Source organism: Mustela nivalis (assembly GCF_964662115.1).
Source record: "Mustela nivalis genome assembly, chromosome: 1".
Lineage (NCBI taxonomy): Eukaryota > Metazoa > Chordata > Mammalia > Carnivora > Mustelidae > Mustela > Mustela nivalis.
Genome location: NC_139020.1, coordinates 201434205 through 201460629, shown reverse-complemented (window position 1 = coordinate 201460629; position 26425 = coordinate 201434205). Strand labels below are relative to the sequence as shown.

Here is a 26425-nt window from a genome sequence, read left to right as displayed (position 1 = left end):
TCCCTGGGGCTCAGTTTCCACATCTGTAAGATGGGACAGACCCCACCATGGGGAGTCTGGGAATATTTAATGTGATTCCTGGGGCACATGAGCGAATGGTCAGGAAATCAGACGCAGTCTTCCTTTGGGTGGGGTGTGAGGTGACAGAGGTGGGGAGGGGGGCTTTAGGTAGGTGGAGCCCCCGCTCTCGCGCAGCCGGAGGCCTCTGGCAGGCAGGGGCGCATGCGCAGAGCAGCCCCGCGGCCCCTTTATAAGCGCTGAAGCGGCTCTGGGGCGAGCGGAGCGCAGGGCGCAGGGGCTGGACCCCGCGCAAGCAAGGCGAGCCGGAGCGTCTTTTGTGCCGCGCGACCGCCCCGGGATGCGTCCGAGCTAGGAGTCAGGTGGGGGGGTCCGTCGTGGGGAGGGGGCCGCGTTGGGGGAGAGGTCCTCTGGATTAGAGACAGCACAAGATTGGGGAGGGGGCCTGGGATCAGAGAGAAGCCCCCAGAAAAGGGGGGTTGAGCGGGGGGGAGGGGAAATCCAGGTTGGGGAGAGAACGCAAACTGGGAGGGCGTTTGGGAATATCAAGGGGACTTGGATTTGGGGGTCAATCCCCGGCTTGCCGGGGAATGCGGAGACAATCCCAAGGTGGGGAGGGGGCAGGACTGGGGGTGGGTCTCAGAAGTGGGGAGGGGACACTGGGAACCAAGGCTAAGGGAGGGCACCCTGACTTTAGAGAGAAGAAGGGGACACCCAGATGCTATATGGGGGCTCCAGAACTGGGCATCCTAGTGTCTGAGACGAGACACCCCAGGATTTTAAGTGGGGATTCCCAATTTGCAGATGAATGGAGGAATCCAGGCTGGACTGCAGCAGGGAGGGGGTCCCTCCAGATTAGCCTGAGTATGATGAAAGGGGGCCTTTCCTGAGTATGAACCGCCACAGGAAAGGGGCACCCTACAGGCTCCCTCTCCTTTTGGCCCAGGTCCTGTCACAACATCCTGATTCAGGGAGGAGGCTCTGGGGGGCTCCTTCCCAAGGTGGTCCCTGTTGTTCCCTCAGATCTAGAGTTGGGGTGGTGTCCCTTCTCTCAGGGAGCACACTGGGTCTCCCAGGTGAATGCTAGGCGTGAGTCAACAAAAGCCCCCAGTTAGGATCCCCAGGACCCGTGAGGGGCACCCAGTCCCAAGAGGGGGGGCCTCTCCCAGCACCTCCACATCTGACCGTGTCCTCACAGAGAGACACAGACTCTTGCCTCACCCCTTTAGTTCAGGCTGCCCACAGAGATGCTTGTAGAAGTCCTGGCTTGGTTTGGGGGCATAGGCACTAGAAAGTAGGGGACTGGGACCCCAGGCCCAGCCTAGGGAGGAGCGACCCCCATTTCTGTGCGCGGGGCTTTGTTCCTCTCAGCAGCATTAATGGGAGACAGCCAGGATGAAGAGAGGGTTGGCGCTGGGCCCCAGCGGGGGATGTGGGGGAAGGGCAGAGAGGGAGGGGTGGGCAGATCGTGGGACCTCAGAACCCAGCACCTTCGCTGGCTCAGGGACATTCCCAGATGGAAGGTGCCCCCGCCCCAGGAGGTGGTATGTGTGTGTGTGTGTGTGTGTGTTTGTGTCTACCCCATGCTGAGAGATGTTGTGTGCCCATGGAGGGTCTGGGGTCCTCTGTGACTCTAATGTGACTGAGATTGTGTCTTTGTCAGGAAACTTATGCCGGGGGCCACATCACCAGGTGGCAAAATGATGTGTGCCCACCAGTCACCAAGGCCACATTTATCCAGCCTGGTCTGTGCCAGGGGCTGGCATCACCATGTGTGAGTGTGTGTGAGGAACTGTGTCTGCTGGTATGGCCTCATCGAGGGGTTTATGTGGAGAGCCTGAGACTGTGGGTGTGTGTCTTTGTGCAGAAGACGTGCTGCCTGCCTTGTAAGTGCCCATATTGTCTCTCTTTGTTAATGTCACTGTGAATCCGAGTGTGCGTGTGTGTCTCCCAGGCTCTGAGTCTGGGGTGTGTGGCTGCATGTACAGAAAGGGGGTCCTCTCCTTGTGATTGGTGGTGTGGACCCTGAGCATGGGGGTATAAGATATGGTTTGTGTGCAGAGTTGGGGAGCTAACGGGGAGACATTGGGGTTCAGGTTCCCAAGGGGCAGCCTGAGATGGTTTATTGAGCCTGGCTTCCGTTCTCCTCTGAGGAGTTCCATGGTCATGGCCATGCTCACGAATATGCCCAGACTCCAAGGCTAGAAACACACATGTGCTCATGGCCCCTGCAGAGGGGCACTTGGACCCGCACACCCAGAGACCACAGTGGGTCTCCTATGCTCCATGCAGTGCACAGAGCGGCTGCAGACCCATGCACATATCTGTACATCACAGGGCACAAGTTCATATCCTTGCCTGGACACAGCATCCTGATGTGCATCTAGGCACACACAAAAACGCCTGCTGGCAATCTCACCCACATTCAGTCCCCACTAAGACAGGAGGTGGGTATGAGGGAAGGATACACACACACACACACACACACACACACACACACACACACTCCTTCCGGGCCGCCCCTCCTCCAAGGCCCCACAAGCCCCTGTTTGCATATGCATGAGGCTTGTGCATTATTCATGAGGGGACGAGCCCCAGACAGCTGTGTAAATGTTCACCTCTGGCTGCTCTGGGGAGGAGGTATTTTAAGAAAAGAGGTGTGGGTGTGTGAGGGTGCAAGTGGAGGGAATAGAGTGCATCTGGGAGGGCATGTGTGCACGTGGGAGGGTGCACCTGAAACTGTCACTGTTTGGATCACCTCTGTACATTTGCATGTGTACATGAGGCTTTGTATACAAAAAGCTGATTTTTAATTTGACATTTCTAGCACGTCACCAGTCTTAGCTTGTTCCATCCTCACCATAACCCTATGAGGTACATGCTGGGTGATCACCATTTTACAGGTGGGGAGACTGAGGATGATGAAGCAGCCTGTTTAAAGGGTCATATCATGTATGAAAAGTAGAGGCAGAGCTTTTTTTTTTTTTCTCCTACTTAATCTCTACACAGTGTGGGGCTTGAACTCATGACCCCAGATCAAGAGTCACATGCTTCTCCAACTGAACTAGCCAGGCAGCCCTGGATGTAATCTGTGCTTTTAGTCATACTCTGTGTGTATGTGTGTGTGTGTGTGTGTTCTGTGTATTCTCTGAACTCACCCCCTCTTAAAGCCGTCTTGGGGCAGGTGCAGCCCAGAGTCCTGCCCCACCCTCTAATACCTTGCCAGGCCTAGAACAGCCATCAGGGGACGTCACACTTATTCAAGGTTCCAAGGTGGAGAAATGAGAACAGCCTGGAATAGAGAGAGATGTTGCTGAGATTTACGGGTTGGTAGTTGGGAACACCATCCTGGGGTCTGGACTCTGCTCTGCTGTGCAGCCTTAGGCAAACTGCTGTCCTCTCTGGGCTAGAGGTGCTGCCAGAGGAAGGCAAGGAGACTAAGTGGCAGTGTCCCCTCTGGGCAGGGTCCCCTCATTGCTGCCCCAGAGTTCAGCACCACGGATAGGTCCCTGGCTGGCCTCCCAGTAGGGATTCTGGGATCTGGGAAAGGTCCTTGGGGATGGGACTAGTTGTCCTCCACAGCCCCCATTCTGGCTCTATCTACACTCCCTTTCTCGGGGCTATCCTTTTAATGGGGTAAGGGTGCAAAAGCTGGGTTTATAAAGTGTGTTTTAACTTGCCACCTGTCCCTATCTCCTGAGCCCCAGTGAGGGGAGTGGTACAGAGGGTTGGAACACATTGGGGAGGGACTACCTCCCCAGGGTTTCTAGTCTCTGGAAGGATGTGAAACCCGGGAGGGCACTGCTGTGTCCCAGTGCCTGGTTTGGGCCTTATGGTTGGCACTCAATAATTGCCCTCCCGGTTGTGGTCCTCCTGGGGCCAGCGGGGAGAAGGCCGGACCCATAACTGGAGTTTCTCTGTGGACCTAGGAGGCAGCTTCACTAGGTAGTATGAAGACAGAAAGAGATTGGGGTGGGCAGGGGTGAGGCCCCTTCCTCCAGCTGGGACTTGGCAGCTTCTCAAAAATCTCAGAAACCAAGAATAGAATCTTGGCGACAACCAAATCCTGGAATTGAAGCTGAGAATCGTGTCAGTCAGCAAACCAGATTAAAGGCTGGCATGGAGGCCAGCCTACTGCCAGGACTGGGGACCCCAGGCAGACTGGGACTGACTGCTGCCCTTTAGGAAACCCTAGTCTTACGGGTGAGGCCAACCTGAAAAATGAGATTTCGATCTTGGCTGTGTTAATGTCAATAATAATAATAATAACAACAGCTCAGGGGAGGCTGGTGGTGTAATTGGAAGAGCATGTGGCTTTTGATCTCACGGTCATGAGTTTGAGTCTCAGGTTCGGTGTAGAAATCACCTAAATAAATAATTTTTTTAAAATAATAATAACAACAGCTCAAATTTACTCCTTCATGTGAAGCAGTTCTAGGCATTTTATTTATTTATTAGACAGAGAGAGCTAGTGAGTGCACAAGCAAGGGGAATGGCAGGGAGAGGAGAAGCAGGCTCCCCACAAAGTAGGGAACCACATGTGTGGCCTGATTCTAGGACCCTGGGATCATACCTGAGCTGAAGGCAGTTGCTTAACTGACTGAGCCACCCAGTTCTGGACATTTGATATGTATCAACTGTATTTTTGCATCTGTTCCTTCCAACTACCTGATGTTATCTCTGTCTAACCTACAAAGAAACCAAGGCACAGAGAAGCTAATCTGCTTTCTCCAGGTCACACAGCAAAGAACAGGCAGAGAGATAACCCCAACTCTGATTCACTCCAGCACGTATGCTTCTGACTGTGAGACTTGTTTGTTGGGATTCTAAAGTCAGCTGGTCGTGGGCTTAGATCCTAGATCAACCTTTGCTTGCTGACTGTGTGACCTTCAGTGACACACTAGCTGCTCTGAACCCCAGTTTCCAGATGTGTAGAGTGGGGGGACTTGGTCCTTCCACACTGTCTGGGAAGGTTACACTCACTCCCATTCCACTTCTCTCTCCATCTTGTTCCAGGTCCAGGATGGGGGCCACATCTGTGTGGGCCTCAGGCCTCCTGATGTTCCAGATGCTGCTGTTTGTGGCTGGGGAACAGAGTGAGTGGGCTTGTGGGGTGGGAGAGGTTGGTTTCCGGGGTACTGACAAGATGGGGAAGCTTTTTAACTCTAGAGCCTTTTCCTGCTGGCTCTCTGGCTTGGTCTGGAGAATAAAATGAGAATAGATAAAAAAGGTCTTTGAACAGTCAAAAGCGAACAAGACACCTGAGAGGTTATTTTTAGTCATTGCCAGCGGAGGCTGGAGGTTCCTGCCTCTCACTGTTTTGCTGAGATGAGCTGGAGAGAGAGGGGGAAAAAAAATGATGAGAATAGTGTAGAGATTGATTAGTGATGCCTGCCAAGGGTGGGGCAATTGAAATAAGGTATGTGTAACTCTCCTTGGCATCTCCCCAGTGGTGGTTAAAAGCCCAGCCGTTAGAAATGCCTCCTGATTGGTTCTGTGGTCTTAGGCAAGTACAATGATGTGTCGGAGACTCAGTTTCCTCATCTCCCCTGAAACATAATGAGACATGACTACCTCGGCCTATGGTTATGAAAATCAAATGAACTGATTGCTATGTATAGAGTGTCCATTATCTAGAAGGTACTCCACAACATTTCCCTTCTCATGGCTGCCTTAACTTTTGGAGCAACTGTGACTCAGAGAAGGACAGTGACTTTCCCATGGCCGTACAGTGAGCAGTGACAGAGAGTCAAACCCCTGGCAGCCAAGATCTGGTTTTGGAGTGGAGGCAGAATATGAAGGGATCTGACCCTATTACACCTCTTCTGCTCACAGATCTGTGCACATCACAGATCCGCTGACTATATTATGACGTTTTATTTTATTTTTTTAAGATTTTATTTATTTATTTGACAGAGAGAGATCACAAGTAGGCAGAGAGGCAGGCAGAGAGAGAGAGAGAGGAAAGCAGGCTCCCTGCTGAGCAGAGAGCCCGATGTGGGACTCGATCCCAGGACCTCGAGATCATGACCTGAGCTGAAGGCAGCGGCTTAACCTACTGAGCCACCCAGGCACACGTTTTAGGCAACCTACTCTTTCTGGCTTCAGTCTCTCCATCCATAAGGTGAGGGAAATAACGTTCTCTGATAGTCCTTGTCTTTGAGTCCTGTCCTCTTTCCATGTTGTCCACTCCAGGCACACAGGACACCACTGCTGCTGCCTCTGCCACCATTGACAAGGGGCTCCACATGCAGAAAGTGGGGTCGGGGTTGGTTCGGGCCGCGCTGGCTGAGCTGGTAGCCTTGCCCTGTCTCTTCACCCTGCGGCCACGGCCAGGTACAGCCCGAGAAGCCCCTCGGATCAAGTGGACCAAGGTGCGGGCTGCATCGGGCCAGCGTCAGGACTTGCCCATCCTGGTGGCCAAGGACAACGTGGTTCGGGTGGCCAAGGGCTGGCAGGGACGCGTGTCCCTGCCTGCTTACCCACGGCGCCGGGCCAACGCGACGCTGCTACTGGGACCACTGAGGGCCAGCGACTCTGGGCTCTATCGCTGCCAGGTGGTGAGGGGCATCGAGGATGAGCAGGACCTAGTGCCCCTGGAGGTGACAGGTCAGTTGAGGGCAGGGGAGAGGACAAGCCTGGGAGGGGGGCTGAGCCTGAAGCTCATCCACAGAATGTCACCTTAGAGATCACTTCTTGAACAATGATTCTCTTTTGAGTCTTCTGATAACATCCCAAAGAAAATTTTCTCCAGGACTACCCTTTCTGTCACACTTCTCTCTTAGCTAAGAGAGAGCAGCTTCTGGCTCAGTCTCTTGTGGACCATAGTATTTTATAGGCTTTTATAACTTTAAGTCCCTTCCATGGTTACTTACTTTCCCATAAGACAGAGTATATTGACTTTCTATTTGAAATAGGAATACAGATTTGCTTTTACAATAAATTTATGTTTTTAATACAATAAAATAAATTTATGTTTTAAAGAGTGAGGTTTTCCTTCTAAAGTCAATTGAAAAATATCTTAAGTAAATAACAGTCCTCAAATACCTGTTTAACCCACTTCAGTATTAAATTCCTTCTGTTGAAATATCCTGTGCTTCTTTTCCTAACTGATCAAGGTGAACAAAACAAAAAAATTTCTTGATTATTAAAGCAAAGTCCTAGAACAGGGTGTGGCACAGTTGATGCGTAAAAAGGTAATTGACAAAGGACTCAGTGAATGCGTGTTGTGTGGAAAACATCCTGTGGATGCTTGCTGGGAAGTTGATTTCCCTTAACCTTTGTTGGCCATGGGCAAGTCCCTACACCCCCAGTCTTCCCCCACCCAACAGTGTCTCACTGCATATTTTATGCGGTCAGCCAACTATTCCTTTTCCAAGGCCTTGCTGCTCAAAACTGATAAAGCTTGAAGGAAACTAGTAAATGAGGAAGGAAGAAAATTCCACCTCTAGGCTTGTTCAATCGATCCATTCAATGAAACATTTATTGAGCACCTACCATATGCTAGTCTGGTGCTGGGGATAGAATCATAACTGAGATGCAGCTGTTGCCTTCCAGGGCCTCTGATAAAAGAGAATAAAATGTTTCATTCCTTTGTTTTGCTCAGATATTTCTTTCATCCCTAAATCAAAATTTCAGTCACAGTTAGCCCATGTCACCTCCTCCAGGAAGTCTTCCATGACTCCATTTCCAGGCTGAGCAAGAAACACTTGATCTCCCATTGTCATCTTCCATAGCTTCCTCTATCAATACATATATTTAATCCCCCCCCCCCGTTTTAAGATTTTGTTTATTTCTTTGACAGAGAGAGAGACAGAGCGGGAGAGGGAGAAGCAGGCTTCCTGGTGAGCAGGGAGCCGGATGTGGGGCTCCATCCCAGGACACTGGAATCATGACCTGAGCCGAAGGCAGACACTTAACAACTGAGCCACCCAGGCGCCCCTTAAGATTTTATTTTTAAGAGGTGCCTGGGTGGCTCAGTGGGTTAAAGCCTCTGCCTTCGGCTCAGGTCATGATCCCAGGGTCCTGGGATCAAGCCCCGCATTGGGCTGTCTGCTCGGCAGAGAGCCTGCTTCCCCCTTTCTCTCTCTGCCTGCCTCTCTGCCTACTTGTGATCTCTCTCTGTCAAACAAATAAATAAAATCTTAAAAAAAAAAAAAAAAGATTTTATTTTTAAGTAATTTCCACACCCAGTGTGGGGCTTGAACTCACAACCCCGAGGTCGAGTTGCCTGCTCAACCAGCTGAGCCAGCCAGGTGCCAGAATGTACTTATATCTTAAAAGGCAGAGTTTCTTGCACTCTTTTCCATGCCTCCTGTCACTCCCAGGGTCTAAACTTGGCCATGGCCATGGAGAGTGCTATCTTTGAAGCCAGACCATCCCGGATACAAATTTTGGCTGTGCCTCACACGGGCTGTATGGAACTGGACATGTCCCTCAGCCTTTCTTAGCCTCAGTTTTCTCCTCTGGAAATGGGGCTAATCATGGTGTTATTATAAGATTTCAATGAAAAAAGCTTATAAATGCTTATTACATGGTAAACCTTTGACAAACTGTAACCCTTTATGGCCATTTTTATCAGTTTCCCTATCTAAAAATGGGGGCCTATCAGTCTGGCATGGTATAGGGCAGTATGGGGGGGCAGGTCTCTTATTATCAAACCAGGGGAAGGGGCATCCTACAAGAGGGAGGTCTGTTCTTGAAGATCCCAACATAAATCAGCCTCTGTCCTGGATGTTCTCCCACAGGTGTGGTGTTCCACTACCGGGCAGCTCAGGATCGCTATGCACTGACGTTCGCAGAGGCCCAGGAGGCCTGCCGGCTCAGCTCGGCCACCATTGCAGCCCCACGGCACCTACAGGCCGCCTTTGAAGATGGCTTTGACAACTGTGATGCCGGGTGGCTCTCTGACCGCACCGTTCGGTGAGGGGGCACACAGGGTCAGGGGACGTGGAGACCAAGACCCTGGAGAAAGATGGTCATGGGGGAGCCCCACGCTCACATATTTGACAGGGACCCCCTCCTTGTCTTGTCAGGTATCCCATCACCCAGTCCCGTCCTGGTTGCTATGGCGACCGTAGCAGCCTTCCAGGGGTGAGGAGCTATGGGAGGCGCGACCCACGGGAACTCTACGATGTGTATTGCTTTGCCCGTGAGCTGGGGGGTAAGTCTGGGGCTGGCAGGACACCCCCACCCCACTTCCTGGAGCTCTGGTTACCTCCCCAAGCCCCATGCTTCCCTAAATCCTTGCCGAGCTCTCTTAAGTCTCATCCTTCTCTAAACCTGCAGCCAGTATCTGAACTCCCCCTTTTCTGAGCTTTCCTACCCTCCCTCAGCCCCTCTCTCTGAGACCCTGTCCCTTTTCTGAGCCTCTCCTTCTCCCTGGCCCTCTCCCTCTTCCTACTCTGTCCTCTTCCTCTCTGAGCGCCCCCTCACCAAGCCCCTCCATTTCTCTGAAACCCAGCACACTCAAGGACCTGAGTTACCCTGTTTGTAAAAAGAAGTTAAGGCCCTTCTCTTAGCACTGCATGAGAGGTCAAGACTTAGACGGTCAGGATGAGCACAGCTGTGGCTGTCCCCGCCCGCCTGGTTTAGCCATCACCCAAACCCGACCAGGCTGGGGTTTAGAGTGGGACCCCCTTCCCGGGCTCTGGGGAAAGATCCTCCAGGCCGGGATGACGTTGGACCCGGCCTTCCCGCAGGCGAAGTCTTCTACGTGGGCCCGGCCCGCCGCCTGACACTGGCCGGCGCGCGTGCCCAGTGCCGCCGCCAGGGCGCCGTGCTAGCCTCGGTGGGACAGCTGCACCTGGCCTGGCACGAGGGCCTGGACCAGTGCGACCCGGGCTGGCTGGCCGACGGCAGCGTGCGCTATCCGATCCAGACGCCGCGCCGGCGCTGCGGGGGCCCAGCCCCGGGTGTGCGCACTGTCTACCGTTTCGCCAACCGCACCGGCTTCCCAGCGCCGGGAGAACGCTTTGATGCCTACTGCTTCCGAGGTGCGTTTAAGGGCCCGCCCCGAGGTGACACAGCCAGGTCAAGGCCACGCCCCTAGGAGTTTTGCCTTCTGGTGGAGGTGGAGCCCAGATGGAGGAGAGACCCTTGGAAATGAGCTCTGCGATGCTCCATCGCAGGGTGAAGGCCTGACCGACCTTGACAGTGGGTCCTAGCCTGAACAGTAGGGGTGATAATTTCGCATCTCCCTCTCTCAGTCTGGGGGAATCCCAGAAACCACTCAGAAGTTTCAGACAGAGAGGCACAGAGAGACAGATACACAGGTGTGTGCAGCAGCATGCTGGAATGGGAGTAGATTTCAGGTAGATTTCAGCCAGCCCCTGGACCTGACACAACCTTTTTGGCTTTCTCCCACAGCTCATCACCCTACACCACATCAACACGGAGACTCAGAGACCCCCTCATCTGGGGATGAGGGGGAGATTCTGTCAGCAGAAGGGCCCCCAACCCAAGAACTGGAGCCCAGCATTGGGGAAGAGGTGGTCACCCCCGACTTCCAGGATCCTGTAGTGTCCAGTGGGGAGGAAGAGCCTCTGATCCTGGCAGGGAAGCAGGAATCTCAGGAGACCCCCAGCCCTGCCTCTGGAGGCTTCACACTAGCCTCAAGGGCCCCCCTGGAGACTGAAGAAGTGTGGCTAACCACAGTGGCCCCCAGCCCTAGCGGCCCTAGCACTGCAGTGGGCACACACACGGAGGCCACTCCTACTGGCCCCATACCCAGGAGGAGGGGACGCTTTAAAGGGTTAAATGGGCGCCACTTCCAGCAGCAGGAACCCCAGCAAGGCCTAGAGATGGGGCTTGAGGATGGCACCCAGCCCCCGACCCCAGAGGCTGCTGGGAATCACGTGGAGCCTCTGCTGGCCACAGGAGCCACAGAAGCCTCAGGAAAGACCCAGAGCCAAAGCCCCTGGGCCGTGCTGACTAATGAAGTGGATGGGCCTGAAGCTGGTGAGTGGGATTAAAGGAGGAGGTGGGACCTGCTGGGGGGCGGTTTGAGGGGGACGTAGGAAGAGGCTCCATATCCCAGCTGGGGCCCCCGGCCTCACCAAGCCTCAGAAGCCCCCTCTTCCTTGGGCTAAGGGGACTCAACAGAAGGTACCACTGAGAGATAATTCGAATTATTCTTGTTAATATTGTTTCAGGTTTCCCTGGTGGCAGGAGCCCCCCAGACCCCTGGCTGTGGCCCCCAACTGCTGTACCACCTAGCATCCCAGGCCCCAGCAGTGTCCTTGGCCTGAAGTTAGAGGAAGCCAAGGGCCCCAGTGTGAGGCCAGCCATTCCTGACCTGCCCTGGTCCCCCTCAGAGGCCACTGCCCTGGCACCCAGCCCCTCAGAAGGCCCCAGCACTGCCTCCTGGGGGGTGTCCCCTATGGTCTCTTCCCCAGACTTCCCTGTCATGGCCATGCTTCGTGCCCCGAAACTGTGGCTACATTCACACCCTACGCCCCTCCCCACGCAGGCCGACAGGGTCAAGGGGCAGAGTGAGGTCATGGCCACTGGTCCACCCTCTCCTGCCTCAGAGACTGAGGCTGTCCCCCAGGACCCCATCCACCCAGTCCCGACAGGACAGAGTAGAGAGACTGCATCCCCGACAGTCGGCAGCTACCGAGTGGGACGTCCAGTAGTTTCTTCGCAGACAGCCACAGACACGCAAGCCGGAGCCAGTCCTGACCATCCCAGGACAGACTTTGGAGAAATGGGGGAGAGCCACCCTACTGGGTTCAGCAAAACTGAGCTCCCCAGATCCAGTCCACAAGCTTCTGTGGACAGGAATGTGGCAGAAGATTTCTATCCTGCCAAGATAGCCACTGAGCCCACAGGACTGAGAGACATCTCGGGGTCTGAGTCTGGGGTTTTCAGCACAGCGGAAAGCCCCAGTTCCAGTTCTCAGGCCATCATGGACGAGGCACAGGGCACGTGGCCCTCACTGCACACTGATGGGCTGGACTCCCGCTCCCCATCGGCGCCCTCAGGGGGCCCCAGAGTCGTCCTGATTCCTGGGGTCACCCCAAGTTCGGAGCCTTGGGCCCCCATAAATGGAGAAGCCATGTTGGAGCCCACAGATTCCACAACCACACTGGATCCCAGTGATGCTGATGGGATTTGGGAACCTGGATCCCACGTAGTTGAGGGAGCCAAAAGCCCTACCTTGAGCCCTCAAGTGGCTGTGGATTCAAGCATGGCAATGTCCCCCTGGTCCCAGGGGGACAAGGTTGGGGTCCTGGCCATGTCCACAGTGGTCTCCTCAAGCTCCCAACCCCATCCAGAGCCAGAGGGCCAGATGGTGACCCCGGGAACACTGGGAGCCTTGGCCCCTTCACATGAGGGCAGCCCCCCAGAGGAGCCGGTTTTTCCTTCTTGGGCACCAACGGCAGCCAGCGTGGACAAGCCTGCCTCAGTTTCCTCAGGAGCGCCTACAGTGCGGGGGGACTCCCCCAGCACCCTTCTGCCTGCCTCCCTGGGCCCAGAGGAATTTGAGCTGGAGGTCCTGGCAGGGAGCCCAGGTGTGGAGGGCTTCTGGGAAGAGGCAGCGAGTGGAGAAGAGCCGACCCTGCCAGGGACCCCTGCAAATGGGAGTGCAGAGGAGGGTGAGTTCAAAGCTTGTGACCTCATCTAGCCCACTGTGGTCATGGCTCAGGGGCAAGAGGCCGGGGAGCTCAGCGCTGGGAAGGGAGGGTTATTCCCGGGGACCCAGCGAGGTGACGTGGCAGGAAGGGCTTTTTGTTCAAGTAGGAATTGCAAGTGGGATTCAGTGGTGCGGATCGTGGGGGCCCTTGAGCCACAGGGAAAATGGGTACTGGGAAGAGGCAGGAGGGGTGGGCATCACCCCCACTTTATAGAGACCAAAATAAGACTTAGGGAAGTATGTCTGCTTCCTAGTGAGTAGCCAGACTTCAGTCAGAGTCCGAGTCTGTGGCAGCCTTAACCTCTCTCTATCTGGGGGAGTCCAAAGAAAGTCAAATGCCTGGTTCTCCTGGGCCTCGTCGGCCCGCCACCTCAGCTAGCAAATGCTGGCTTTTTTTTTTTTTTTCCTTTTTGGTTAATTGAGGTTTAAAAAAAAAAAGGCAGCAGCAGCTAACTAAAAGACACTTTTTCTGAGTTGCAAAACACTCTTATTAACACAACTGGTTTTACACTTGCTCCTTTTTTTGAAGGCCAGGTGTGGCCATGCTGCAAATAGCAGAGGCATGGTTCCATCTTCCACCACCCCCCCGCCCTGCTCACCCCTGGGCGGTGTCCAGGATGGCATCTCCTTTTCTCGGATGCCCAAGAGGCAAGTGGATTCTGGCCAGGGGCACAAGCCTCCGTAAAGGCTGAGGCTTATCAGCGCTTCTTGCTTGCTTGGCTTGTTCTGGGGTCTTTTTTTTTTTTAACCCTTCTTTTTGGGATCAATTGATTTTTTTAAAAAAGATTTTATTTATTTATTTGACAGAGAGAGAGATCTCAAAGAGGCAGAGAAGCATGCGGGGGGGATGAGGAGTAGGCTCCCTGCTGAGCAGAAAGCCTGACGTGGGGCTCGATCCCAGGACCCTGGGATCATGACCTGAGCTGAAGGCAGAGGCTTAACCCACTGAGCCACCCAGGCGCCCCTTGTTCTGAGGTCTTTACTGGAATCAGCTTGCTCCATCCTTATAACGTCCGTGTGGAACAAGTCCTAGCATGATCCACTTTACAGATGGAGAGACTGAGGCACAGGGAAGTCAGTGGCTTCAGCCGAATCATGCCGCTGAGGAGAACGTAAATGCTAAGATTTGAATGAAGGCCATTGGACAACAGTGTGTCCCAGACACTAGGTCGCATGGTGCATGTTTCATTGGTATCAGAAACAAACACCCGAGGTCTTGGGGAAGGGGTGAGCTCACCCAGGGAAGGAGCAGAGAAGAGACTGGTGGCGGGGAATAGGCAGACTAAAGGAGGCTCAAAGCCAGAGGAGCTAGAGAAGGGGTTGCTCAGAGAAGCAGAAGGGGAAAATCATGGGTAGGGGTGCTCAGGAAAGGGCACCCTTGGTGGAGCCCCCAACACCATAGTTGCGTCTGTCTTGGACTCTGCTGGGTTCTTGGCTCCAGACTGAAGCCAGTGGCAGCCTGGGTAGAGGGAGGCAGCCAACGCTGGGGGAGACCCAAGCGCCTACCCACCCGCCTGCTTGTAGCAGAAATGCTAATGAAGCCAAAAATAAACGCAGCACCAGTGTGCGACTGAGTCACCGCCAGCCCGTGGGTAGGTGTCGGCAGCTCGGGGCACCTGGCGGGGCTCACGCGTCCCAGCACCCGGCAGCCCCATGCATGTGCACACACGTGCTGGGATGGTAACAGGGACGGATCCATCCAGCCACAGGCCCCTCTGGCCATCCACGGGGGCACATGCCACCACCCCGCGGACTAGCATGGGTGTCTGTGAGTGACAGAAGGGCCAGCAGCTACTTGCATTCAGTTAACAAGCAATTAGTGAGTGCTGTGTTTCAGGCCCCATCTGGAGACCAAGTCCCTTGTCCCCTGGAAGCTGACATTCTGGGGCAGCATTCTAGAACTTTAAAATGATAGAAATGTTCCAGAGCTGTGCTGTCTAACATGGTAGCAACCAGCCACGTGGGCTTACTGAGTCCTTGCAATGTGGTTCGTGTGACTGAGAAACTGTGTTTTTACTTTTATTCCATTTTAATTTGAACTTGAATAACTATATGTGGCTGCCATGTGGAGCGTCAGTGTTCTGGGGGAAGACACAGACCAGTAATGATGACCCCAGTAAATAAGCAAATTATACGGGAGGTTAGAAAGTGATATGGGCAAAAGAGAAAAATAAAGCAAAGTGTGGGGTATCCCAGTGGGAGTTTTCTCATAGTGGAAAGGGGGAGTCAGAAAGACCTCTCCAACCACATGAAATCTGAACAAGCCGGAAGACGGTGAGGCAAGAGCCATGGAGAGATCGAGAGGAAGAGCATTCCAAGCAGAGGGAATAAACTGGACAAAGGCAGACCCCTGCCTGACCTGTAGTAGGAACAGCAAGGCTAGTGTGGCTGGAACAGAATGAGCGAGGGGAAGAAAGGAGGAGGTGGGGCAGGGAGAGGTTGGGGAAAATCACACAGAGCCCTGTGGGCTGCAGTGAGGACTTTGGCTTTTCCTCTGAGGGTAATGGGGAGCCATGGAGGGACCTAGGCAAAGGAGGGATGTAACCTGACTCAGGTTACATAGGCTCTCTCTGGCGACTATGGGGAGAACAGCCTATGGAGGGTGAGAGCAGAGATCAGATCAGGGAGGAAGTCAACTGGTTATTACCATCTCAGTTTCTTGGGAGGCCTTGGACCAGGAAAAACGGAAGCAAATTCTAGATTTTAGGGGCCAGAGAGAGGCCCTTAAACTTCCAGAACCTTGGAGGCCAGACTTGGTTCTCATACTGTTCTGCTGTGTGACTTTAAGCCAGGCCCACTCTTCTCTCGGTGATGGCTCTAATGTCTGCAGTAGAAGATGGGTGGTTGGCCTGGGATAGCATGACAATTCTTGCTCTTCCCCTATCAGGCCCAAGGGTGGAGACCACCCACCAAGACATCTGGGCCTCAGAGAGGCCAAGGGGAGACTCAGCTGCCTCCAGGGAAACCCAGCTGATGGGGGGAAATGGTGGGTGAGGGAGACAAGGACGCATATTCCTCACTGCCCCGTGAGTGCCCAGTCCATACCGAGCAATGCTGAGACTCTTCAAGATGCCTCAGGTTGATATAGACAGAGCCAGACAAGACATTATGGTCGCGACTGGGAGAGGGATGAATTGTTTTGATTTCTATCTTGTAGATGAGGCAACTGAAATTCAGAGAAGTAATTTGTCCAGGGTCCCTAGTGAGTGGCAGAGCCAAGGATTAAACTAACCTCTCTGATTCCAGAGCTCGTGGTTAGAACTACTATAATCCATCACCTCTCTGCAGTAAAACCACTGAGGTTGCATCAAAAAAGATTGAGCCACCAGAATGAGGGAGGTGATGATTCCCACTATTGCCAGTGCTGCTTATACCCCACTTGGAACCTTATGTCCACTTCTGTGCTCCAAACTGGGAGAATTACGATGACCATTAGGGCAAGCCTTGAAGAGAGGGACAGGTCAGGGAGGCACTTAAACCCACATTCCAGGAGACTTTCAAAAAGAAGCTTCAGGTCTCGTTCAGTCAGTGTGCATAAGCAGAGTGGCCCACTGATGCTCTGGGCAGTTCCTGAGGGGAGTAAGCTCCTCATCACAGGAGCATGCAAGAGGAGATTGGTAGCTGCCTACTGGAAGTTATAGAGGGGACTCCCTGGAGAGGGTTTTTTGGGATTCTTAGGTCTGGCTTCCGGGAAAGCAGGCAACTTGGTGGCCTACCTCCTCTTCACACTGCCTGTCCACTCTGCAGCTGCCTTGGATCCGTGCGAGAACAACCCTTGCCTGCATGGGGGCACCTGTAAGGCCAACGGTACCATGTACGGTTGTAGCTGTGACCAGGGCTTCGCCGGGGAGAACTGTGAGATCGGTGAGTGCCCCAGACTCAGGATGGGAACCTAGACTTACTTGAATCCGAGGCCTGGGGTCTACTCCAGCGGGCATCCCCAGGAAGACTCAGGAATAAAAAAAAGGCTGACTTCAGAAGCTCCCTTCCCCTCCCCATCTCCTGGGATCCAATAAATCAGCCCCAGTTTGCTGAACCAGCACCAAACAGCTGAGCTCTTGTCCTGGGGACCAAGGCTCAGGTGTGCTTCCTCCCATTTACTCCGGCAGAGATGAGAGGGGAAGATAAACGATAAGGCTCGGACTCCTCCCAGATCCGAGGGGGCCCTTCTGAGCCCGAAAGCTCAACACAGGAAATAAGAAAAATTAGGAAATTTTAACAACAAATATAAATGCTATCAGTCTTGACCTCTGCGCACTACCTCATTGACTTCACAACCACACTAATTACAGAATTATAACAATAAACATAAGCAGTGTGATTTCTTGAACTCTTTTACAACCCTCCACTTACAATCACCCTTGAGAAGGTGCTCTTTTCATCACCACTTTGCAAAAATTAAAGAGTTCCAGGGAGGGGAAGTGACTTGCCCAAGGAATACAAATCCTGGGCGCTGTCTACACAGGAGTTGTTAGGAGAGCTCAAATGATAGCTAGGTCCACCTACAAACAGCGTGCTGCCTCGGCGCGTGTCCTTGCAAATGCTCTGGATGTCGGTTTCCCTAAGTTCCGCATTCTGGAAAGACCCTCCATCTTTGACATTCTGTGAGTCTGGTTGCCAGAGCATTACTTTCACTGTTCCGAAGTCCAGTGGAACATTCCACACACCCAGGCCCTCAGCTGGTCCAGTGGCATCTGCTCTCATTAATGCTAATTCATGTTAATTGCGTGGGGTTCCTCCCCTTGAACTCCAGAGTCCTTGGGCCAGCTGTGCAGACCACACCGTTGGTTCTCTCTGGCCCAGGACGGATGGTAGGATCATGACCTCATCTTCTGCCTGGTTCCTTATGGAGCCTGGGAGCCAAGGGGAGGCCGACTTCTGACTCTGTCCCACCCCTCCAGATATTGATGACTGCGTCTCCAGCCCCTGTGAGAACGGAGGCACTTGCATTGACGAGGTGAACACATTTGTCTGCTTTTGCCTCCCCAGCTATGGGGGCAGCCTCTGCGAGAAAGGTGAGTCTCTCCCAAGACCCTGGAAATAGTACCAAGGAGTGGGTTTGGTGGTTGGGCCACACATGCCCCTCCCGTGCTTTAGGTCTCCATCTCTGCTTCTGTGGCCATGGGTTGAACAGATGACCAGTTGTCGTTTGGGGCTGAAACTCACATAACATAGAATTAACCTTAGAGTGTACAATTCAGTGGCATTCAGTACATTCACAATGTTGTGCAACGACCACCTCTAGCCATTTCCAAGACGTTTTTGTCACCCTGAAAGGGAATCCTGTATCCATGAGCAGTCACTCCCCATCCTCCTCTCTCAGCCCCTGGGAGGCACCGATCTCCTTTCTGTCTCTATGGATCTGCCTGCTCTAGACGTTTCATATAAATGGAATCCCGCACTGTGTGTCATTTTGTGTCTGCCTTCTTTCGCTCAGCATGTTTTCAAAACGTATCTACATTGTCGTGTGACTCAGGGCTCCATTCCTTTTTATGGCAGAGTAATATTCCATTGTAGGGATCGACCACATTCTCCTTACCTGTTCATCACTTAATAGCTATTTGTGTTGCCCCCCCCCTTGTGGTTAATGTGAAGAGTGCCACTGTGAGCATTCATGTGTAAGTTTTTGTTTAGATACCAGTTTCCTTTCCTCTTACCTCATTCTTTTTGGTTACACCTGGCTGGAATGGCTGGGTCACAGGGCAATGCTGTGTTCAATGTTTGGAGGAACTGCTAGGCTGTTTCCCGCAGTGGCTGCCCCCATTTTACATTCCCACTGGCAATGTACGAGAGTGCCAGTTTCTCCACATCCTTGCCAACACTTGGTGTTTCCCTTTTAATTAATTAATTTATTTATTTATTGAATTTTAGCCCTCCTAGTGGGTGTGAGGTGGTGTCCCATGATGATTCTGATTTGCATTTCCTAATGGCTAATGATGTTGAGCATCTTTTTATGTGTTTATTGGCCATTTGTGTAGCTCTTTGGGAAAAATATCTATCTGAGCCTTTTGGCAGGAGAGAAATTTTAGGACGTTCTGAGATCCATTTCCCAAGTTCCCCGGGGCCACACAGAGTGTGCGGGCCAATCAGAGAAGGAGACGTCAGGGTTGGGATGAGAGGGGTGGGTGTAAAGATCTCCAGTTGAATCTCTTCCTGCAACAGAGAAGTGAATATGGGAGGGGAGAGATGACCAGGGTTGGGGGGAGGGCAGAGCCTCTGGGGGATGGGGACAGGAAGAGGGGTGATCTGGCCCCACAGTAACCTTGGGTTTTGTCCTCTCTCTGGTGCACTGGCTGTGCTCATGGCCAGGAGGGCGGGGCTTGGCCCAAGGCCAGTTTCCCTCACACTCCCATCCCACCTCCCAGACACGGAGGGCTGTGACCACGGCTGGCACAAGTTCCAAGGCCACTGCTACCGCTACTTCGCCCATCGACGGGCGTGGGAGGACGCCGAGAGGGACTGCCGCCGCCGGGCTGGCCATCTGACCAGCATCCACTCACCTGAGGAACACAGCTTCATTAACAGTAGGGACGCTGGGGTGGGCAGGGTGGCCCCTGCTGTCCCTCTGCCTGGGCATCCCCTAGGATCCTGAAGACCCTACCTTTCTGAAGCTATGTGCATTCATGCCGGCCCTGACCCCTTGAATTCACATGTCCATTTATCCACTCGCCATTCCATTTATTCACTTCATTCCTTCATTCACCAAAAATTGACTGAGTATGTGCTGGCACCGTTCCAGGCGCTGGGACACAACGGTGAGTGAGACACAGATTGTCCTGTCTTCAGGGACTGACGTTCTTGCGGGGGCTATTGGCAAACAAGTAAATATCTAATTAAATAAGTCTATACTATAATTTAGCTGGTCCTGAGTGCACAAAGACAAAACAGAGCCAGGGGAAAGAGGGCAATGAAGAGGCATCTGTGATGTGGGGGATGAAATGAGGACGGAGCTCTGCAGAAATCTAGAAAAAGAGCGTTGCATCAATTACATCTGGCATTTATCGATTTATTCATTATCCCCATGCCATTGGCTCATCCATCCAATGATTCGCATTTCCCCCATCCCCTCCCCTGCTCCCCTGTTAATTCCTTCATCTGTTCATTCCTTGGTTCCCTCCTTGTGATTGTTTACGCCTCCATCAAGTAATCAAACACAGTCAGTGACTAATGCCCTCACTCGCTCACCTGCCTGCCCTGTCCGACCCCACTGCGGGTTCTCCCATCCCTTACTCTCCTTTTCTGCAAAGATCTGACGCGTCTCTGTTTATTCCTTCTTCTGGCTGTTTGTTGAAGCCACAGATCATGGCAAGACTGGAGCTTAATCCCGGCTTTTTTCATGCTTCCCTCCCCCTCCCCCTCTCATCCATGTGGGAAGCGAGGGAGCAGGAGCGAGCCCACACAGAGGCTAGGGGAAGGGCTGGGCTCCTCCCTCCCCACACCTTCCACCACTCCTCCAGCCCACATCCCAGGCTGGGGGAGGGGTGGGCACCCAGCCCTCAGGATGCCCCACCTCGCAGGCTTTGGGCGTGAAAACACGTGGATCGGCCTGAATGACAGGATCGTGGAGAGGGATTTCCAGTGGACGGACAACACGGGGCTGGTAAGTGGCAGAAGCCAGGCTTGGGTCTTCCTAGGACAGTGGGATGGGTAGTGGGCTCTGTGCTCTGACCTGACTTTACCCTCATGTGCAGATCCACCAGAGGTCCTTATAGCTCTGAGATTCTCAACTTGGTTGGCAAAGGAGCTTCAGCAAAGCCCCAGATAGCCCTTGACTTCCCAGCCCTGTAAACATCTGGTCTACCCAGTGGCTAAAGTTAGAAACCTAGGGCCGGGGGCCTGAGGCCTCCTCTTGCTCACGACCCTGTCCTCGAGCCGAATGCCCTACAGCTTCCCTTATCACTCACTGGGACCCCTCCAGCAGCCCCTCAACCCCATCCCCAACACACCCGCTACCCACACTCCTGCCCCTCCACCTGGCACCCAGGAGAACTTTTTGAACAATTGTGGTGAAGTTCACATAACATAAAATTAATCATTTTAAAACTTCCTTTTTTACATTTTTTATTTAAGTCCTCACACCCAGTAGGGGGGCTGGAGCTCATGACCCGGAGAGCGAGCGTCGCATGCTCTTCCGACAGAGCCAACCAGCTGCCCCCCAAATCGATCATTTTAAAATGTATAAATCAGTGGTATTTAGTACCTTCACAGTGTTATGCAACTGTGACCTCGGTCTGGTTCAAGAATGTTTTCATCACCCCAAATGGAAAACCTATATACACGGGGACCTTCTAAAAGTCACACATCAGATCACGATTCTCTCAGACTCTCTATTGTTCTCAAGATAAAAGGCCACCTCTTCCTGCTGTGGAAAACAGTCTGGCGGTCCCTTAAAAAGTTAGTCACATGGGACTACCACATGACCCAGAAACTTCACTCCTAGGGAGACACCCCAAAGAAGTGAAAGCAGGTACTCAAACAGACGTTTGGACCCTCATGTGCACGACAATACTATTTATAATAGCCAAAAGATGGAAACAACCAAATGTCCATCAGCAGATGAATGGGTGAACAAAATGCCGTCCATCCATATGATGAACACTGTTTGGATACTAAGCGAAGACATGGTACAATGAGGATGAAACTTGAAAATATTATGCTTAATGATGGGGCACCTGGGTGGCTCAGTGGGTTAAAGCCTCTGCCTTCAGCTCAGGTCATGATCCCAGGGTCCTGCTCAGTATTATGCTTAATGAAACAAGCCAGGCATAAAAAGGTCACATAATGTATGACATATGATTCTATTTACATGAAATATCTAAAACAGGCAAATTCATAGAGACAGAACATAGATCAGTGGTTGCCTGGGGCTTAGGACAGTGCCGAATGGGGAGTGATTGCCAATAGGACAGAGTTTCTGTCTGAAGGGATGGCAAAATCCTGGGGACAGATAATGATGAGAGTTGTACAACGTTGTGAATCGTATTAATACCAATGAAATGGACACTTATAAATGGTTAAAATGGTAAATATTATGTGATATGTAGTATGCTCAGTTTAAAAGAATCCACCTCCTCTACTGCAAAAACTGGCCCTTGGTCCCCTACTGACCCCAACTCCATCTAACAGCTCCTGCCCACTGGCCTCCGTTCTGTTCCTCAAACAGGATAAGCTCTGTCCTGCCTCTGGGCCTTTGCACTAGCTCTTCTCTCTGCTTGGAATTCTGTTCCCTGCCATTTCTGTCCTTGAGTCTTCGGCTATCCCCTTGCCTCCTCAGGGAATCCCTCTGGGACCTTTGTTCAGCTATTCATGTAACAGTGACCCATGTGGAAAACAGACTGTCAGGGAGAAAGGAAGGAGGTAGGAGGGCTGAGGAAGAGGGCACTGCCGCCTCTTGGCCAAAGGAGGGGTGACTCCGAGTGCAGCAGAGGCCACTGTCAGGAGTGGTGCCCGTTGTGTAAATCGAAACACTGAGTCCTTAAAGTTTGAACTGTCTGGCCAGGGGAGTCCTGCGCTAGGCAGTGACAGAGCCTGAGTCCCTCTCTTCCCTATTCCCGCAGCAATATGAGAACTGGCGGGAGAACCAGCCTGACAATTTCTTCGCGGGCGGGGAGGACTGTGTGGTGATGGTTGCACATGAGAGCGGGCGCTGGAACGACGTTCCCTGCAACTACAACCTCCCATACGTCTGTAAGAAGGGAACAGGTAGGCTGCTACTCGCCCCACCGCTTCCCTCCTGCCTCTCACACTCACTGGTTCTTTGTTTTATTTCCGTTTTTGTAAGTATAAGTCAGCCCTGCCCACTTTTCACTACAACACTGTGTGAGAGTGACCATTTTTTCCCACTTTGGCCAACTCCGTGTGTTCTCCATCTTTTTGTTCTGTGTTCATCTGAGAGGGGAAAAAATAGTATCTACTTGTTATGGTCGTTTGCATGTCTTTAAGCATGAGAATAACCAGCTGTTCCTATGTCAATAAGCTATTTGTATGTGTTTATTTTTCTAGGAAAATAGTTCATCTCCTTTGCATAACTTTCTGTAGGCATGTTGGTCTTGTTGATTTGTAAGAGCTCTTTACATATTAAGAGAACACTTGGAAGCAGTCTCATGTCTACCTACCTCTGATACTTTTGTTTATTCTTACCTGTGTTTCTTTGCCAGTTTTCGTGTCCTTTCTTCTTTTCATTTGCACAGGTTTATTCTTGTCTCCCACCTTCTTCTCTGCCATCATGTGTAAGAACTGAGGAGGGTGGGATGTGTCCAGGAGGTTTCTGTCCCTAAGGAGCTATTGGTTTGAATAGAGGAGACCCGCAGTCACATCCAGCTGGAGAAGTCACAGCTGGGCAAAGGGCAGGATTTTGCTGAGGGGTGTATTATACCCCAAAAGAGAGGAAACCAGTTCAGCCCCAGTTGTGGCCACTTCCCTAACTGGTGGTTCCTCTGTCTCCAGTGCTTTGTGGTCCCCCTCCGGCAGTGCAGAATGCCTCACCCATTGGTGCTCGCAAGGCCAAGTATAATGTCCATGCCACTGTACGGTACCAGTGTGATGAAGGATTTACCCAGCACCATGTGGCCATAATTCGATGCCGGAGCAATGGCAAGTGGGACCAGCCCCAAATCGTCTGTACCAAACGTAAGTGGCTGTCCCCAGACACCCCAACACAGGTTTCCAGCTATTTGTAGTCTCCAATCACAACATCTTATTGCTACACATGTTGATCTGCCTGATAATACAGCCCTGCAGATAAGTGGGAACTTACCAGCCCACCTGGTGTTTCCTTCATTTCTCCTCTGCCTGGAAAGGCTCCCTGCATCAGGCCACCTGTCTCTCACCACCTCTTGCCACTTCCTTGTTCTCCTTCATTTCCTTGCAGCCAGACGGTCCCATCGGATGCGGCGACACCATCACCACCACCAGCACCATCACCAGCATCACCACCACAAATCGCGCAAAGAGCGCAGAAAACACAAGAAACACCCAGTGGAGGACTGGGAGAAGGAAGAAGGGAATTTCTGCTGAGAAACCAGGCAAAAGGAAGCACAACCCCCTTCCCACACCTTCTCTGGAGCCTTCACCTGGGGAGACAGAGCCCAGAGAAAAACAAGAGGGTCTGGAAGCCCCTGTGCCCCAAACCACATCCCACCCCCATAACCCTTTGTAAAAAACTACTCTCTCCTCTTTCTTATATACACAAGGTCCACTTGGCAGGCAAAGCCAGGTATCTGAAAGGTCACTTCTAGTCAGGCTGAACTCTGGGAGCATCTCCCAGTGGAGGGAAGCACAATCAGCAAAGATCATTCTTTGCACCGGTTAAGTCTTTTGTTGGTGAGGCTGAGCTTAGTTGTTGAACTAAGGCTTTGATGAGGGTGCAAAGGTATATATTTGGATTCACACTAAGGAATTGTTTATCACATCAGACATGCAGGCTTAGTAAACCATCAGATGTCCTAAATGTGGGCTGGAGCTTTTAATTAAGGTCATTGGCTTTGGAAGTTGAAAGTTGAACTTGACAGCTACTCTTCCTCCACCCTGGACTTCAGCCCAAGTTCCGTCTTTGGTCTTGGGAGATAAATGGAGTGTGGAACTCCAAACGTACTGAATTTTAGGAATGTTTTAGAACAACCTCCTCTGTGCCCTCAGAGTTAGGGGTCAGGATAGTCAGAGCAATATATGGGCAATGGAGGGAAGGTGTATTGCTTACCCTCCCAGGTCGAGTCCAATGCTGAGATTTGGTGGTTCTGTATGTGTGGTGAGTCTCTCACACACACACAGAAGAGAGGATGTTTAGGGCTTGATGAGCCCAGATTTCTTCCCCCTCCATCTCTCAGGGAGACAAAGAACCTCCTTCCTGGACCAAGGAGGTGCCAAGTTTTCTAGCTCAGTGCCCATACCCATCCCTCAAGAGACATCAGTAGTGCCCCTGCCCTGGGTCCCACTCCTATTCCTACCCCATCCCTGTCTCCATTCATTGCCTGGCGGACTAGAAATGCTTAAAACTTGAAGTAGTGACATCTACCTGCAGTCATGTTGTAGAGAAATGCACAGTGTTAAAACTGAAACACACACATACACGCACACACGTGCACACACACACACACACACATATTTTTCTCTCATCGTCTAAAAAAATCTTTTAAGTGGGAAAGAACTGACTGAATCTGTTCCCCCAAATCTGCAACCTGTAAAAGAACTTTCCAGGCCAAAGGCCAGGATTCAGCTCCCTGATCTCTGGCAGGAAAACCCACACCTTATCCTCCATGTTTTGTCCGCTCTCAACTCCTCTACTCTGGGCAAAATCTGTGGATTTGTGTTAAAAACCACAGTGGAGAATGGTCCTCTGCAGGAAAGAAAAATAAGCAAACATATGGTCCAAGGGTTCCATAGAGAAAGAAACGTGTTCATTGAGCCTCTATTCCTCCTGGGAAATAATACTGTGGAGTCTATACTGAGCTAAAGAGACATACTCTCTCGTTGAATCTTCTCAACAGCCCGGTGATTTTGGAACCATTATTTTCCCATTTTATACATGACAAAACTGAGGCTCAGGTAAGAAAAATGCACTGGTTTGAAGTCACAGCCAAGATGGGAGCAAGGACTTGGTCCATCCACTGTGACTCCAAACACTGCCCTTTACTTTGGGGGAAAGGGTTGAAATGTAATTGCACTCTCTCACATACATGGCAGACTTAGGATAAGACTGAGAAGTGCAAACTAGACCCTTGTCCTTGACCATGGTTGTCAGTCTTCCCTGCTATAGACATTATCCACTGTTCCACCTTATTGTCATAGAGAAAGCCCAGGGATGTACATTTGCCTTCTTGCTTTGATAACTTTTTTGGTTTAAAAATATAATAATACAACTTCAGTAATTCATGTCATAAAATAATTTTCCTTTTGGGGGTGGTGCTGGGATGCAACTTTTTTGGGGGGGGTGTCTTGGTTTATGCTCCCTGCCCTTGACCCCTTTAGTCCCTTGCTCTGCCTCCATCCCAGCTCCGTGGTGGGAGGGGGCTCTGGTCTTTTCTAAAGTGGGTGGTTTGTCTTTTAGTCTTTCCCTTTGGGATGTACGTGTGTGTTTGCGTGTGCCGCGTGTGTGGCATGCGTGTGAGTGTGTGTGCGTGTGAACAGCTTCAGGTTCTGCTGGTTTTGCTGTGAGCTGCAGTGTTCTGTGGGTCTGTGGTATCTGACACTGTGGACATTAATGTACTTCTTGGACATTTTAATAAAATTTTTTAACGGTTCAACCTGCCTGTCACCTCCTGGGACCTTTCTTCATTTATTCACTCAGCGAGTACTTACTGAGCAACTGTTATGAGCCATGTACTGTGCTGGGAGCTGGGGAGACAACGGTGAACAAGACAGACATGGCCCCTGGGAGGTGGTCAAGGAAGGCTTCCTAGAGGAGGTGAATGGAATCTAAGGGAGGAATAGTGTCTACTAGATGAGAAGAGGAAGAAAGGAAGACAATTTCAGGCAGAGGGAAGAGCAAAGGCAAACATCCTCTTGCAGAAAGGACATCGATTATTTGAGAAACAGCAAGGAATCAACAGTGGCTGGAGGAGAGGGGTAGAGGTAGATAGTAGAAGGAAATGGGGTCAGAGATGCAGAAGATGGACAACTCGGGATCATAGAGGCTATAGTGAGGAGTTTAGGTTTTATTTAAAAAGCAATAGTGGCAGGGGTGCCTGGATGGTTAAGCGTCTGCCTTCGGCTTGGGTCATGATCTTGGGGTCTTGGAATGGAGCCCCACATTGGGCTCCTTGCTTGGGGTGG

The 26425-nt window shown here is 51.9% G+C and overlaps 1 protein-coding gene across 1 annotated transcript; it reads left to right on the top strand.

Moving 5' to 3' along the window:
- Positions 1–226: 226 nt before the first annotated feature.
- On the top strand, positions 227–25898 carry NCAN (neurocan). Its single transcript, XM_082706211.1, has 15 exons — positions 227–380; positions 5035–5114; positions 6214–6627; positions 8766–8940; positions 9054–9181; positions 9720–10013; positions 10387–10977; positions 11172–12617; positions 16403–16519; positions 17557–17670; positions 19021–19179; positions 20173–20255; positions 22213–22357; positions 23102–23284; positions 23526–25898. Exons 2-15 carry the CDS (start codon positions 5042–5044, stop codon positions 23669–23671), a joined length of 4068 nt encoding a protein of 1355 aa, XP_082562337.1. The 5' UTR covers positions 227–380; positions 5035–5041; the 3' UTR covers positions 23672–25898.
- Positions 25899–26425: the final 527 nt, after the last annotated feature.